At 37.2% G+C, this 17,722-nt stretch overlaps 1 protein-coding gene across 5 annotated transcripts in view; it reads right to left on the reverse strand.

Annotated features, from left to right (window-relative positions):
* Window positions 1–17,722, reverse strand: part of METAP1D (methionyl aminopeptidase type 1D, mitochondrial) — an 80,038-nt gene that overhangs the window by 10,364 nt on the left and 51,952 nt on the right. For 4 of the 5 annotated variants that reach the window (XM_027128232.1, XM_027128239.1, XM_027128249.1 and 1 more), the window contains exons 2-5: window positions 7,123–7,280; window positions 5,178–5,327; window positions 3,626–3,774; window positions 3,030–3,072 (exon numbers count right to left, since the gene is read on the reverse strand). In XM_027128232.1, the coding sequence (XP_026984033.1) occupies window positions 3,030–3,072; window positions 3,626–3,774; window positions 5,178–5,327; window positions 7,123–7,280 (500 nt within the window). Of the gene's footprint in view, window positions 1–3,029; window positions 3,073–3,625; window positions 3,775–4,761; window positions 5,328–7,122; window positions 7,281–17,722 lie in introns of those variants that run through there. The other variant, XM_027128262.1, reaches the window with a different exon arrangement.

Consider the following 17,722-nt stretch of genomic DNA (forward strand, 5'->3'; position numbering starts at 1 on the left):
ATTAGCAATGTTCTTTAACATTTTGAGTCCTCATTTTATTTCTGAGACAAAATTATGTATGCAGAAATAGTGACCAAAGACACTGACCCACAATTACTACAATAGGTTTAGAGAATCCAGAAGTATTTAACACAGTGAAAAGTTTCTTCAGTGTCATAAAGATACTTATCTTTTATTTACCAGTCCCACACTTGGAAGTGATAGATAATGGCAAAAAGAAATAAGATAGACATGTTGGTGTTATAACAGACAGAAGGAGAATTCAGTTCCAAGAACTGAAGTGGCTCAATATCGGAATGAAAAATGTTATAGAAGAATCCTGTCTGGAAGTGGAATCTTAATCAAATGTTCCAGATAGCAGAATGTTAACAGAAAACACTATACATGGATTTTTAAAGAATCAGAATGTAACAAAACAGGCTTAAGAATAAAATTACAGAAAATAGCATTTTATCTGTCTTCAATGACTCAGAAGGCCCTGTAGGATCTTGAAAGACACCAGATTCATTATAAAAATCAATAATTACCAAACACTGTAATAACTATAGAAGTCAGAGGAGACTGGTTGAATATTGATCCTTTGATATAGCATGGAATTTGCTATTTTGCATAAACTTGTCCTATGTAATTATTTTTCACATTTCTCTTTCTCATCAAATAGAATGCAAAACTGTAATAAAAAAGAGATTTATCTGAGCTTTCTGCTTTAATACCAAATTAATATGTATACTCTTCTGCTTAAAAAATATACTCTTGTATCCTCTGTGAGGGAGGCAGGAGAAGTCTTTATTTTATCCTCACTTTAAAAGTCAGGAAACTGAGGCACAGACAAGTAACTTGTCTAAGGTTAGTGGCAGAATACAGAGGTAGAACCAGGTTAATATGATGGATTATTGGCTTCTAATCAAGTGTTTTCGCTACTACATCAAATTACCTTAATTACCTTGCAATAAAACAATGTTTTATATATTTATTCCCATTTGTAATCCAAGAGAGTACAAGTTTTGATTTGATACACAAGTATATAACATTTACTAATAAAGAGTAATTATTAAAACAAAATTGTAACTCTGAATGTTTGTATAGTTGCTATTTAAGTAAAAATGTATTTTAAAAAATGTTTATTTGCCTTTTCATATTACTTTTTGCTAGCCTGTAAAATGACTACTTGAAAGATTCAATATATATGAAATAATACTTTTGAAAGTCTGTGGCAGTTATCTATAATTACTGTTTTTACCCACAAACTATTCTTGTTTTATACTTCATTTATTTAACAAATATTTATTGAGCAATTAATATGGGTATCACGTTATCTTTTTTTAAACATTTAACTTTCAAGGGGGAAAGAAGTTATTTTCTTGTGATATATACTAATGTAAACAATTACAAAATGCAATGAGTATTTTCTGATAAAAGTATAGGATCTAATAATGGAGTCTTTCACTTAATAAAATATTTCATAAGAAATATAATTTAAGATACTGACCTGTATGTTTTCTTGGTCCCTTCACATTTCTAGACGCTTGAAAATATTTCACTTTGACCATTTTAATGTTAAAAATGGAATTGTTTATTGAAGGTCTTCAGGAAACTTAGAAAAGGCATGGACTATTCTCTTTGGACATATTGGAAGCAGGAAGGAAGAGTATGCTGATTTCATTCAAAGAAGCAATATTTTATTAGGGGGTGATTAGATGAGATAATAAATGAAGAGCCCCCAAATCAGGTACAATCCAAAAGAAAAGTGCATCATGAAAAATACTTCATTTCAGGTACACTTCATAAAATACTTCCTTCTACATATTCTGAGTTGGAAAGATAGCAACAATATATGTAGAACAAATGTTCAAGTATTCTAAGTAGGACAAAATGATATAGGAAAGAGCATCAGCAATAAAAGAATATTTGGCTATATCCTAAGACACACTGATATGAAGAAAAAAAGCTGAATTAATTTAAACAACTAAATATTGGACTGAACTAAACTACTGGATGCCAATCTCCACCGCATTCCCACTCCCACCTAAGGTTCATGGTCTGGAGATGAAATCACTATTATTAAGAATATTTCCTCATTAATAGAAACTGTACTCCTTGAATGCTATCTCAACTAGTTCTCATCAGATGTTTAATTTATATTTATTTATTTAAAATGTATTTATTAATCATCAGATGTATAGAATTTATTTACCATCTCCATAATCCAAAGGTACTATTACAAATTTTTTTAGTAAAACGAACTGCCAAAGCACAAATAACCCAAGTCTGAGAATAGTGGAAGGCTAGGGAAATTAGAAAAGGTTAGAGCTTGTACAGTTTGAAGTTCCTGTGTTAAATTACTTGGGGCTGTTATTTAAAAGGAAGGCTGTTAACCATTTGGTGAAAACTGAAGTTCAGAGAGAAAAGCACTCTGCTTGTACGCTTTGAGTTCAAGGCTCTCTATACCAGAAATGGAATACAACGTTACCTTCAGGGATTTTAATAAATCTAAGGAACACTGCTAGCAAAAGAGTTGCTGTCCAAATAGACTGACACACACAGGCCAATGTAGCGCCTAATGACAGAGTAAGATAATGACAGGCCCCACTCAAAATCAGCAGGAAGAGGAAGATCAATCTTGGCAGAGTGAAGGAAAAATGCTGGCTTTCTTCGCGTTAGCTCATCTCATACATATCTAGCTTCAGCAGCTGCCCAGTGCTGTGGGCTCTGCATTAACTACACAGTGGATCAATAACAATTACACCTTCTCAAAAACATGACACATAGCAGGATTGGGTTGACATTTCACTTAGGCCAACATTGATCTCAGTGCATCTGATTCCAGCCCTAAATTCAAGTCAGGCCTGGGTTTACTTGGAATAAACACAGAGTTAAAGACAAAAAAGGAAACCAGCTGCTTGTGTCTGGGTCTAGAAGTAAACAGCACTTCCATCGGTGCAGTTCACATTTTCAATCCACTCTTCTTCTTGTTGCTACCGGCAATTCTGAAGTTGATCAAAGACTATTTTTTTATATGATTTACTCACCGTGACATCAATGTTGATAATATCTCCATCCTGAAGAGGTCGACTGAAACATAAACAGGAAAAAAAATGGTGACAGACAGATCCCAATAAAAGGAATATAAAAATAAATATCTAATGACCACTATCACAAGCCTAATGAGTTGCGGTGATAATTCTGAGTGGAGAAGGAATGAATGGAATAACTATATTTAATCTTTAATTTATGTTAGTCACATCAATTTTTACTAGAAATACCTAAATGAGCATGTATTGCCACTGGTAAAAAATCTACTTATTCTCAACAAATTTACTTAATAGTTACCTTAATTTTACAAAGAGCCAAAGCAATAGTAGATGGTTAAAAATCTAAGATGGTAAAAGAAATACTTAATGCGCAGCCACTTTTTTTGTATTACATATTGCTTTAACAAACATTAAATGGTGGTATTATGTCCATTTAGAAGCAAAATACTTCAAAATTGTTGCTCTACCATAATCAGCTTCAAAAGTTTGCAGGTAGGTTTCAATTAAACTATAGTGTCTTTCAACATATGTTATAGATCTTAGTTTCATGTTTTAGTTTCCAAAGGAACAATATGTTATTAAGCAATGGATACCTGTCAGGAATACCATGACAAAGCACGTTGTTTACAGAGGTACAAACAGATTTTGGAAAACCTCCATAGCCTAGAGGTGAGGGATAGGCATCATGACTGATGATTTCCTGATGAACAAGAGCATCTATCTCTTCAGTTGTCATGTCAACCTAGAATATTAAATAAAGAAATTGTGGAGCGACAGTTGAAGATACTTCCTGTATTTATTGACTATGCCTATAGCTATAGCACTTCCAGATGAGGCTGTATAAATTTACTGTGATAAACTTGTGGTACAACATTTTAATTAATTATGATTAACCTTAAAATCCTATTGTGCCTTTCTGACAACTGTTTGGGTATATGATGGTGTTATGGACTATTAGGAAATGGACATTTTAAAATCTAAGATCCTTTCAATCACTTGTGAGTCATTAAATGACAAGACTCCGTTTTAGCCTGAAGGTTTAAAAAATATGTTCTGAGGCAATTCCTTCCTCTTCTTCAATGGTTAGTGCCCTGGGCTAACCAAAGCATATAAATTCTCAAAAGGATCTTCAATTTAGATGACAAAGCTTGAAAAGTAGGTCAAACCACACCTTTTTATCTCAGCGAAACATTACATGGGTTTCGCCATAATGGCATGGAGGTTACGGATCATCATTTAAAAAACTAAGTCTGATACATTTTGTAGAGATTCAGGTTCACTAATCTTGATTTCTTTCATGCCTAAACAAATCAATGTGTTTTAAAAAAATATTTTTCCCTTACTAGAAGGTATCCAATTGCTCCCAAACTAGAAGAAAACTGAAATCAAGTTTTGTGGGCACAGGAGGACTATCTCCACAAATTCATAAATCATGAGCAAATTCTAAAACAAAATCTTTTATTAAAAAGTATTTCTTCAAGAGTTTTCTTTATGTTATTTTATATTCACATTATGGTTAGTTGTGTTGCTATCACAAGTCTATTACACAAATGATACACTAAGTGTTTCATCTTTGAGTCTCACTTCCTAAATTCTGCCCACCTTTTGGAAACTACAGTATTTTCTTTTATGATCCTTACATAGCAGGATTCAGATTCAGTTTCAGATTATTCCAAAAGACCTAAATCTTGTAGTAAGATAGTTGTACACAATTACATTGCTGAATTACCTATAGCTTAGTGTATGTGGTCTGTCTTTCTTTGCAGAGCCAATGTAAGAAAATAAGAGACAAAGGATGAGGCAAAGCAACTCTTCAGGCACACGGAAATAATGTGGGGAATAAAAGCAGAAACTACAGGCAGGAGTAAGAGGGGAAAAGTCAAAGCCATCTGCCATGGATCAACTTGGATAGGCCGATTGTGCTCCAAGTATCTCCAGAATTCTGCTACTTAACATCAAATTTGTATTTTCAATTATCTCTTGAATAAACACAGAAATAATACGATCCCTTTCCCCTATCCCAAGGCTTTACTTAATTTTAACAAATGAGATGTGTACAAAAGAAGAGTTAAAGGGAAAGGGAAAAAAGGGGAGCAGGGTTTGTTGCCCCTTATGTAAGTCTTCCGAGGCTTGGTGAGACGCCACCTTTAAACTCTTCCCGGCCAGGAGGAGGACATGGCGGGCCAGCTGACAAGCCTGACGAAGCCCTTGAATCTGATCTTCATTCTTAACTTCTATGCTGTCTCCCCAGTCGGGTACAATGCCTGTCGTCACATAGTCTGGCTTCTTTATGTGCTTGAGGAAAAAGGATTGAAAACGAAGATCAGAACCCAGTGCATGACAATGGGATCATTTTTTCGGACACAGCCTCCTGCTTCATGGAGCTCTGCCCTTCCTGCCGGAGCACCGACCTCTGAAGCCAGCACAACAGACCCTCCAGGCTGCCCCCAGTTCCTTCCCCTGCCCTTTTGAACTTAACATGGCCTGTTAGTGCTGCCTCTGGATGGTCTGTTAACCTTTCTGTGCTTTGAGTCACACTGGACTGAAGGAGACTTCTGGTCAAAACAAACAGGAGTTTTCTTCCTTCTCCAACCCCGTTAGAAGCCTATTGCCATTGATAACAAATAGCACCAAGCTTCCCAATTGCCAAATGGTTAATTAAGAGCACTTTCATCTCCTCGACACAAAGATAAATTTATGCAAAGGATAGCTCACAACACCCTCTCCCAATGAATATATGTAAAAGGCTGACTGTCAAGTTCACGGACGCCTATTACATATGCACTTCTCTTACACTTTGCAACTGTACCCAAACTAAGAAGGAACTAGAGGACAAAATGAAACAGCTCTCTTTCCTTTTCCTTTCTTTTTTTTTCAAGTACATAAAAAATACTTTGAACACTTCCATCATTTGTCAAAAACAAACAAACTCCCCCCTCCTCTAAAACTCAAAATGTTCAACTCTGATCACCCTTGGAGAACATTCTCCACCACGAACTTAAATCCGTGGGCAGTATTCAGAAAATAAATACTACCTTACACACAGAGCTCCTTTCAGTCCCAAGGTTTTGCACAGCTCTTTACAAACTATTTATGGCAACTGCTACATAAGTTTTGTTGAGCAGTACCCAGTAAGGCTACACAGCAGTTGGGGACAGGAAGCTGAGAGAGATAACGCTATTCAATGGACATCACAGCATCTCTGGAAGGTCTGAGGTTAGGGCTCTGCACTTTGGGAACTGCATCATGCAGGATTTAAGGACCTTCACTTGTTCTTGTGTTCAGATGGGCCTTTCTGACACAAGTAACACCATTGCTTGGGCTGCAGCAGCCGAGCTCGGGGTGAGCATCTTCTCTGCTACAGCTTTACCACCAGCACCCACAAAGCACACCCGGTCTCCCACAGCCCCGCCTCCTCTCTCTTTGCAATCTGGCCAGGTTACAACCACAGGCAGAAGGGCTGTTGGCTTGTCACTGAAATTCTAAAACAATACATTCACCTCTCTGGAGACTTCTTTTTTCTTTTCTACTAAAGAAATACCAGAAACATACTCTGGCTCTGGTGGCCTGTCTTGTCAGCCCTTGTCACAAAAATGGGCCACTCACCTTCAGGGAGTATGATATACTTAATGTGGGTTTACTGCAAAAAAAAAAAAAAAAAACACAACAAAAAAACAGAAAAAGAGGGAAAGCAGGTGACTTTTGTGACAAATCTATTATTTCTTTCACCTATTCTCGTTCTTCCTAAACGATCCCCACACCTCCTTTACATTGCATTTTAGAAAAATGGACAGATTGTCTATAATCTTATCTTCATGGTAGAAATTTAATATGGAAATTTTAATGATAGAAACTTGAATTCTAAGTGAATTAAGCAGTTATAAGCTCAGTGCTTTATTTAAAAAATGAATATTATAGAACTGCAGGATGTTAAAACTTCCCAGACCACAGTTTTAAATCACAGACCAAGTTAAAAAATTATAATTCAAACACCTCAGAAATCAAAGGTGCAAAAACACTTGATTGCTTCTGCAGTTAACCTTTATCTTGGCCGGAAAAAGCAGCAAAAAAATAATAGGCAATACAGTACCTTAGGGACTGGATGAGCTGAAGAAACTGCAGCCGGCAAAACTATACTGTGTGAAATCTCTCTTTGTCTTTGGAAAAAGAAATTTCTTCTTTGTTGACTGCTTGACTGCTTGTGTAAGTAGATATGATTGAGTGATGAAGAGAAAATCCTGTGACAACCTAGAAGCAGAAATAGACATATCTTAAGTAAAAAAAAAAACTACTTAGTGCTACATTTTAAGATGTTGCATTGTTGTCTATTAGATCATTATTATAATCCTTTATTGGCTCAAAAAAGAAAAAGCTCCAAATAGAAAGGAAAGCAGTGGTATTCTGAGTTCTAGTACAATAGTAGCAAAGCATATTTATTAGCTAATAGTATGTTTACATAAATGTTTGACAATGGAAAACTCTATTCTAGTGGGTAAAAAACATATAGAAACATCTGCTAAACACCAGGTCTATAAAAAGAGCAATTTCTGCTGTGGTACCTTAAAAGCAGCCATGTCCAGGATGACCCTAGATTCAGGGCACTGTTTGGGTGGCTTTATGTTCTTTAAAGCCATTTTCCTTTCACGACTCCTGGACAAATTACCAGCTGCACTTTTTGCCCTCGATAGGATTACTACTCTGTGTTAAGTTCATGTGCAGCGAGGCATTATACTGAAATTCATTGTAATGAATGCTCGAGTCAGATAAAGACTAAATAGCAAAACTGTAGGGTGTAACCCTGAAAGAAAACGAATGTAGGGTCCTAAAGTACCCACAACAGGAATTTAGAAATATCTATCAAAATTTTAAATGCACACATCCTTTGACTCAGCAATTCATCTCCTAGGACTCTACTGTATGCAATGATGGATGTTTGAAGATGAACTGTAGCACTGTTTGTGGTAGAAAAAAATGGGAAATAATCCAAATGTCCAATCGTAGGGGACTGGTTAAATATATTATGGTAAATCTATACAACAGAAAACTATAGAGGTATTAAAGAGAATAAGCTAAATCATCTCTATGTATTGACATTGAAAGAGGTCACAATATAGTGTTAGGAAAATAGCAAATGCTGAGCAGTACATATTAAAAGTTCATTAAAAGGAGCTTATGTAAAAAGCTCATGTAAAAAGAACTTATACATTTAGACAGGCTTGTATATGCCTATAAAATTTCTGAAAATTGATATTCAGCAACAGTGGTTATTTCTGGGGTATCTGATTGGGGCTGGGGTGGGGAGGAAGACTTACTGATTTCTTCTGTTTTCTTCTATACTGATTGACTTTTAAAAACATTCACTTGCATTACTTTTATAATTAAAACAATAGTTTTAAAAATCCCCAACATGCCATAATTGCATGTCAGGGGTTGGCAAACTACAGCCCAAAGGGCAAATCTGCCCTGCTGCCTATTTTTATATAGCCCCAACCTAAAAGTGATTTTTATATTTATAAATGGTTGAAAAAAATCATATTTTGTAACGTGAAATTATACAATATTCTAATTTCAGTGCCCATAAATAAAGGTTTATTGGAACATAGCTACACTCATTCACTTACAATTAGCCATGGCTGCTTTTGAGCGACAGTGGCAGAGTTGAGTAGTTGTGACAGAGAACATATGGCTCACAAAGCCTAAGATATTTACTACCTGCCCCTTAGAGAAGAATTTTGTCGACTCCTGGTCTAGAGCACTGGTTCTCGAAATGTGGTACCCGGACCAGCATATTAGTATCACATGGGGAAAAGATGCAAATTCTTGGGCCCCTCCTCAATTTACTGACTCAGACTCTGGGATGTGGTCAGCAATCTGTGTTTTAACAATCCCTCACCAGAGTGATTCTCATGCACACTAAAGTTTGAGAATTACTGGCCTAGAGTAATCTTTCAGCTGTGAAACATAATGGAAACACAAATTGCAGGTGAGTATTAGCCCCAAAACTCAAGATCTCTAAGTGGGAGAAAGGAAAAATGGGAAAAAGGCGCAGAAGCAAACCAACCCCTATAGTCATTGATTCAGTGTCCTAAGTTTCACTCAATTATGTTCTTCCAGAAAGCTGAAAGTAACATTGTTGAATCAAACTTACAGAGGTGTTTCAGGTATTATTTTAAACAATTCCAAATACCAGACAAAATGCTGCCAGTAATATCACTTCTTTAAAAAAAAAAAAAGTTGCTTGATAGAGGCAGGTACATATTCCCTAAAGCTTGTAAAGTACAACATTTCCCTAAAGACAACACCACCAGCCCCAGGATGTTAATTGTCTATGAGGGGCAGGGTAGTTTCCTAGTAAAAGCAGATGGTTGGAAAGCAGAAGCCTGGACTTCTATCTCAGCTCTACTACTTGGTAGCTGTGTGGCCCTGAGCAAGTGTCTTGTTTTGAGTCTCAAGTGAGAATTAATTGGAATAAAGTCTGTGAAAGTGCCCTGCCTTTAGTAGATGCCCCCAAAAATGGTAGTTCCTTCAAGAATACTTGAAAAGTAAAATGAGAAAGAAACCCTGGGCTTCACTATAGCTTCTAATACTGAGAACTTATTGTACGTCAATTACTATGCTAGGCCCTTTACATATGGTAGCTCATTAATCTTCCTGAGAACCCTGTAAACTGTAAACTGTTATTACTCATTCCACAGTTGAAGATACGGAAGCACACAAAGGTAAGTAACTCTGCCAGAGTGCCAAAGCTGCGGGAAAGCAGGTCCAGTTGCCTTCATGAAGTATACTGCTCTCTCATGCGTGAGAAAAAGATGAGCTAACAACACACAAGGACACACTCTGAAAATGTAAAAGGCCTCACAAAACTAGTAAAAGTTACCACTATTATTATTTTTTTTTTGCAAAAGTGGTGATGGGTTGACCTAATCCATCCTCTTTCTCAAGCCAAACTCCCTTTGCTGACCAAATACATGCTGTAGAGGTTTGGCTGGGCAGTCTGTGGACACAGAATGGAAAAATCTGGGTCCCAGTTAAAGCCAAGGAAAGGCTCAGGTGGAATCAATCCATGATTCTGGGCTCCCTAACTGCATCCCTAGGTAGGACCAAAGACAAGCTCCCAAGTGTTTTCCCTTCTGAGAAAAGCATGTATTATGATGACTATTAATAACAATAACACTAATAGAAATAGAAAACAATAATAGTGGTTAACACTTAATGGCCAGTTTCTTTAATTAAGCACAGTGCTAGGTGCTCCACACACATTAAGTCTTACCAGTGCTGTTAGGGAGGCGGGCAGCTGTTGATGTCACTAGTTTATGGATGAGGAACAAAGGCTCACACCTCTGGTGGCCCCAGCTAGAGTCCTCGAAGTCTGAATCCAGGGCTGTGTCTGCCGCTCCAAGCTGCCTTTCAACAGTGTGCACGGGCTCTAGTAGCTGGTATGCTTTGCTATAGCATGTGTTTTTTCAGGGATTCAATTTCAAAGAAATTTTTTTTTAATCATGAAAAAAAAATAAACATCATGGAACCAGCCAACATTCAGAATGAAGGTATTTTTCATGAAAAGTCTTAGAACTGATTTAACTGGGAGGCATTGTGGTAGTGAAAATAACATGAGCTTTGAAGTCAGATCTGAATTACCAAAACTTCTGAGCCCCATTTCTTCACCATTACATGGGAATAGTAGTGCTTTCCTCACCACCAGGTTGTTGTGAACATTAGTTGAGATAACACATATCCCTAAACCATCTTTTAAAAGTAGGCGCTCTATGGGGGAGTTCCCTTGTGGCCTAGTGGTTAGGATTCCAGGCTTTCACTGCCATGGCCTGGGTTCAATCCCTGGTCGGGGAACTGAGATCCTGCAAGACATGTGGTGTGGCCAAAAAAATAAAAAAATTAAAAAGTAGCCACCCCAAAAATGTTAATGTCTTTTCCTTTCCCTTCTCAACACTCAACATGTTTACCTGTGGGCCTTGAAATTTACTTATTCTTTTATTTGACAATTACTTACTGAGCTCCTCCTACATGCCATGCTTTGGACACGAGGTGAACCAGGTGACAAAGTCCCTGCCTCAGGGAGCTCATATTCCGTGGTGCGACACAGACAAGAAGCAAACAAATACATTCGATTATAACAGATGGTGATATTCCTGATGAAAAATGGGCCCGAATGACACCGCATTGGAGCTAGAGGTTCTGCTCCTGGTCCTGCCAGGAGCTAACTGTGTGACCTCGGGCAGTAACAACAGCAGTGAACACTGGCTGAGAGCCTACTGGTGCCAAGCTCTGTGCTGAGCACTTCACAGACACTATCAACTGCTACAGAAGGTTTAGTAAAATGAGGGAGTGAACTTCATAATCTTTGAGGTCTATTTTTTTTAATATAAATTTATTTATTTATTTTGGCTGCGTTGGGTCTTCGTTGCTGCGCACGGGCTTTCTCTAGTTGCAATGAGCTGGGGCTACTCTTGGTTGTGGTGTGCGGGCTTCTCATTGCGGTGGCTTCTCTTGTTGGGAGCACCGGCTCTAGGCGCACGGGCTTCAGTAGTTGTGCCTCGTGGGCTCTAGAGTGCAGGATCAGTAGTTGTGGTGCACGGGCTTAGTTGCTCCGCGGCATGTGGGATCTTCCCGGACCAGGGCTCAAACCCATCCCCTGTATTGGCAGGCGGATTCTTAACCACTGCGCCACCAGGGAAGTCCCTGAGGTCTCTTTTAGCTCTGACAATGTGTGCCTTCATTCAGCAGCTTCTGACTGTCATGCTATGTTCCAGGCAATGGGACGATGTAGAGTCTGATCAATTTTAGGACTCATGTAGATTTTTTTCAATGCAGCTGATAACATGAAAGAGAGGTCATCTTTATCAGTATTATCAAGTTCAAGTACACAGTCATTACAGGGGGAATCTTTCCAATGTTCTTAAACTCAACGCATGAAGTCATCAGGTCTCTACTAGGAGATCTGAATGAGGCTTCTCAGACATTCACTTCTAGAATGAACAGTGTCGCCAACATACCTGTTCTGCTAAATAACAGGCTCACTGCCAGAAAGAGGCAAGCACCTCCACACATGACTTAAACATTGGGAACACAGCCTGAACATATCCAATCTGTTGACAATTATGGTTTTGCAGTGTTCTCAGCAACTCCACTTCCATAAGATACATTTTTATTGGAAGCAAAATCTTTTCTTTCAATCTGATAAAAGACACCCTATAAATGTTGTCACAAAGTAACAGGATAATAAGGTACCATGCCGTGTTTATTCTACTAACTATTCATTACAAACCAGAAAAAAAACCCCAACAATTTAGTGTTTTCACAGGTGAAATGAAGAAATGGTCTTACATCAATATGTGCCTTTAGAAGATAATGGCTCTCCAATTAACATGACAAAAAATGCGGGGGGAGATCCTCAACTTTGCTTATCATAGTGTAATTCATAAATAGCAATTAACAAATTTTCTAAATGCAGAGGGAGTAAAATTAAAATCCCCCATCCCAATTATACTCAGGGTCACAAACTACATTATCTGCTATAGATCAGTCTAGAAAAGGTTTGTTGAATTTCCTATATATTTCCTTTCTTTGTAGAAGCACTGCTTTGTACATCCAAAATGAACACATATGTTATACATCTGTTATATTTCAATTAAAAAAATAACTAAATAGAAGAACTGCTGATACCTTCTAATAACTACATGTAACTTCCAACTTGCTACTGTCAGTGTTACACAGCTAATTTGATGATGTCCATCATCAGAGGCAGGGACACCAGGCAGGTTTCCATCAGCCTCGGGACTGGCCCCTCGGTCTTCTGGGCATCATCATTCACCCAGGACTCACAGCAAACCCTCTTTTGTTAAAGTTATTTTTAGGAAACAAGGGTTAAGTTGACTAATCTGAAGTTTAGGAGATGCCAGTAGGAAATCATCAGAAACCTCAGAAGAGGAGAGCCCCAGATCAGCAAGGAGCTGCTTTGGACTAATTTGATCTTAAAAGACATGATCATAGCGAGTGTTGTTACTGTCAATTATGTAACAGAAACTCTATATAAGGTTTTCTTAGGCAGTAAATCTATACGTTATTAGTTATGAATACTAGAATACTTACTGTTATCACAGGTAATAACAAGAATTTATTTTCAGTGTCATAAAAATTCTGTTAGCTCCTAGTTTGAGCTGAATGTCAAAAATTATAAGCAACTGCTTCTTTCCTTCCACGGAGGAGCACGCTGTGCGGCCTGAATGTCTATTGAAATTGCTATATGACCCTTGGATCCTGCAGCACATTTTTCATATTCTAAGTTTGTATTTGAAATGTAAATCTAGGTTACAGTTTGAAATATTTTCATATTCGGTAATAACATCAATTTCTAAAAGCTGCATTTTATTTCCCTTTACAGATTAAGTCTGAAAGGTGGGACTACAGAATTCAAGTATGATGGGGGAAGAATGCATTTAAAATAACTAATATTGCTGCACATGACATGCCCTATATTCACTGGCCTCTTACTCAGGGTTCATTTTAATTGTTATCTGCGCGTGCATTCTATACCACATAATGAAAAGCTTCCATTTCACCCACTGAGCCCTGGGTTTTTATGTGCACCTCTACTAATGACCCTTAATTAAGCCGATTTTACCCTCGGAAATGCAAGTTTTCTTTTGGTCAACAAGTATTTTTAAGAGAGAGTTCTGAATGAACTTCCAAAGAGACATTTAAAATGCCTATTAATGCTTATTATCTTAAGCAGTTGTAAAACTGAACAAAGTACATTTGTACTCAAGTGTGGGCTACCAACACCTCTATGTTTCACTGTACGTTTCCAGGCAAGCACTTTCACCCTCCAGAGTGCCATCAATCCTCAGTTACGGTATGTTTCAGAGGCTTCAAGTATCTGGGTAGAAAACAACACAATAAAGTAGCCCGTATCACTTTACATTAGCCAACAATGTCAACCAGAGATACTATGTAATTTAAAAGACACCCTGTAAAATGTCTTGCTGAATGTATTTTTTCGTAATGATCAGCAAATGTCAAAGTCTAGTAACAAAACTATTATTTATAGCATATCAACATCTAATTGATTTTACAAATGGAGGCAATTATTTTGGATGAAGGGAGGAATGCCTGCCAGATTTAAATGATTTATGATTACTAAGAGAAAACAACGTTTTGCTAATTCATTTTCAAATATGGCTCTTACACTCATTGATGATTTTAATTTTAAATCAAAGGATTTGCTAAAATAATACATTAACTCTAAAAAAAAGCAACTTGTGACAGCAATTCAAGATATTTTTAACTGTTTAGAAATATTGCTTCCTACAGTAGGCTCAGGAGGGACTGTACCACAGAAATACATTTTCAAGGTGCTGATTTAGAACCACAGAAAGATCACAGTTCATGAACTCCAACCAATTACCCAGGGTAGGAGTACAGGCTCTTACAGCACGGCGAATGCAGCCATGTCTCATATTTCCTGACCTAAAACATTGTCCGCTTGATAGGTTCGATAACTTGCACAAATGTCGTGAAAGGAAAATTAAATAGTCTGCCTCACTCTCTGTAACTCCCATTGATTTTTATAATCTAGTAGTAAGAGGTACATGTTTTAAGAGTAAATGAGAAAGAAAGTTCCTTCCCATATCAAGGAGACTATAACGCAGAAGGGAAGCTCACATTTCACAAGAAATAACCTGTGCATCTGTTGAAGAAGAAGAAGAAGAAAAAGAAGGGAAAAAAACCCAAAACGGCTAGGGGAATGCCCCAGGCTGAAGCAGATACTGATTGGGCAGAGCTTAAGGACAAGGGCCCTTGGAACTAAACAAAAGCAAATTCATTCTGTTGACAGATGTTGATTACATCAAAGCAACAAGGAACTCCCCCAACTCCCATTTTTTAAAAAACAATTAATACCTCTCTATAATCTACACAATAAGGACAAAGTAAGTTTTTAAACCAATCATAACAGACATTATTAAACTTGTTTTTTAAAAGTTTTGGTTGAGTTCTGGCGTGCTTTTAGCTATGAGCTTCTCCAAACAGTGCTTTATTCATTCCCACGGACATGTCTCGGGAGCTAAGCTGCCCATGCCATCAGCCCCTTCCTTCCAGGGGTTAACTGCTCTGACTGCCAAATAAAATACAGAGCAAGCCATGTAATTATGGAGACAGTCAAAGGGCAGGCTCTATTTTGAAATCTATTTGCACGGACAAGGTCTTCCAATTGAGCTTACAGGAAACAAGCTGGTAAAGAGCCTCCTTTTCCCCAGATGCTTTCCACACTTTTTCTCCAATTCAGAAAATCATGGATATGGACACCATACACCATTACTTCCTGGATTTCAAGCTAAGATGCCATTACCAGGAGAAGAGTGGATCTGTTTCACAAACCTGTAAAAAACCCCTTTTTTTTTCTTAATTAACAGCATTTGGCAACAGCATCCGGCAACAGCCTCTGGACGATAAAGCTACAGTGTTTATTAAACAACATTTCTCAAGAGGATACAGGCCAATTGTTATGCAGGTGTTGGAAAACAGATCATTTTCTTTAATGCTCAAAATAACGCACATAGTCAAGTCTAAAGTACGCTGGCATAAACACTTATCTGAAATAAAGATTCTACTCGACATGCAACAGGGTTGTCCTTGAAGTTATTTATAGCTAAGATGGCTAAAACAGTAACAAAGATTCCACAGAAATAAAAAAAAAGAAATGTGTAAAGTATTTTACGTGACACAAAATCACAAGTCACTTTTATGCTGAAACATAAAAATCTGTCCGAGTTGCTTAGAGCTCTAAGTTTGCAATTTCTATGAGACTTTATCATACTCATATTAGAATTGGGCCACTACAACTAATAACACTAAGTAGTCAGAGGAAGGTGAGATAGTAGTCTTCACCACACATATGAGGCTGTGGATGTAACTCATCATCAAGCCTATAAACCAGAGCCTGGGAGTCCTGGTTCTAAAGAAGATGAGCTGGAAAGCCAGCCATAGAGCACTTCTGGGAAGAGGAAGGGTGGCGGCCTGAGGGCACCCCCTACCAATAATAACAACATTCAAGAATGATGCCCAGGTCATGGCAAAACATGACCTTCCCCAAGGCTCCATCAGGAAGTTGGCTCAGTGCTACATCCCTCTTCCTTTTTAACAAAATGTATCAATAGCAACTGATAGAGTATAATGTCAATGACAAGTTCAGAAATGGGTTTAGGAAAAATACTTCATTTTGCTTCTTAACAAAAGCTAATTGGATAATATGTTGTTATTCATAATTTACATCACTAGCATCACCTAGGGATCTGTGATTTAAACGAAAAGCATTCCCCTCTTCTTGGGTGACAAAAACAACCCAACCTATTCTAGAAACACAGATCAATAAACATACCTATTTAATAAAGTAGACTCATGTTTGTGAACCTAGAAAAAAGTTCCTTTAGGCCGGCCCAATCATAGCCAGGGGAGGAGTGTCAAAGATTATAGTAGGAACACAAAACCTACATCTAAAAGCAGATCATTTTGTGGATAAGTGGAAGTTACACAGAAATGATTAATCTGTAAAAGGAACTAGGACTGCTGTATGAAATTTCTCCATTTAAGATGAAAAACGTTTAGTTCAAAATTTGAATTTAAATTCCTCTTTATAATCATAAAATATTGAGTCACACTGAAATAGTATATGCTTAGAAAATCCCATTGTGTCTCAGCTAAAGTTTAGAGAAAAGCAGCTTTTTAGCACTTCAACAATACATATACTCAGGCAACTTCTTGGACAAAGAAATATTGTACCCTTTCACAGGAAATAAAGAAGCTGTTTATTAGGGCTGTGGTTAAAATGTAATAATTCATTCCAGTTGAGCCCTGTGAAAAATGTCATCAAAATATCATTTTCTTTGCCAGATTTTCTGGATGCCGTAGTATCATTTAAATACAGAATAAAAGTCAAGCTCTGATCAGAGTAGAAGTACGACACCAAAATGACCCAAAAGCAAACATTCATTCTGTCAAAGTAACAGGAAAGAATTTCACACAGTCCTGATACCCAGAGAAGGCACACTTCTAGGTTAGCACAGAACATCTGGCAAACTTCAACTTTCCAAAGTCTCTCAAAAAAACATTCCTATTACCTCACATACTTGGGTTAAAGAAGAGGAAAACATAGAAAAAAATTTATATTAAAGCACACAAGTAAGCATCAGAAAGAGCAGTTTCACAGAAATAACACATGGAATTCAATTTTAGAGAAAGTCTGTATGAAAGTATCATGAGTTTACAAAAAACTGACATAATAAGAAAGTCCTTCTTTAATTCTTTAAAAAAGACTATTCTTAAATACTACTGTCATGTAAAATACTACTCAAAATATTAGTTATTTGGTTAAAAATAGCCAGTAATAGAAGATGTTGGGACTTATAATTTATGATCAAAGGCACAGCTTTAGTATGAATATTTTTCAATTGTACTAAAGCCTTTGAAAAGACTGTAATTTTAATCTTCCTCTCACAACAGGGTCAACTGAATTCTATATGCAACATGCTCTAGTTATATTGTTGGATGCATTTCTTTTTTCTTTTTTTTATGAGCCCTTTAAAGTTATTTATGCAAATAATTGGTATAAAATAGCTCAGAGCTTTGACCCAAACTACAGTATCATTACCAAAAAACTCCTACAAAACCCAAAAAAA

This window comes from Aethalodelphis obliquidens, unplaced genomic scaffold (genome assembly GCF_003676395.1).
Source record: "Aethalodelphis obliquidens isolate GAN/ISIS:26980383/991018 unplaced genomic scaffold, ASM367639v1 scaffold2, whole genome shotgun sequence".
Taxonomy (NCBI): Eukaryota; Metazoa; Chordata; class Mammalia; order Artiodactyla; family Delphinidae; genus Aethalodelphis; species Aethalodelphis obliquidens.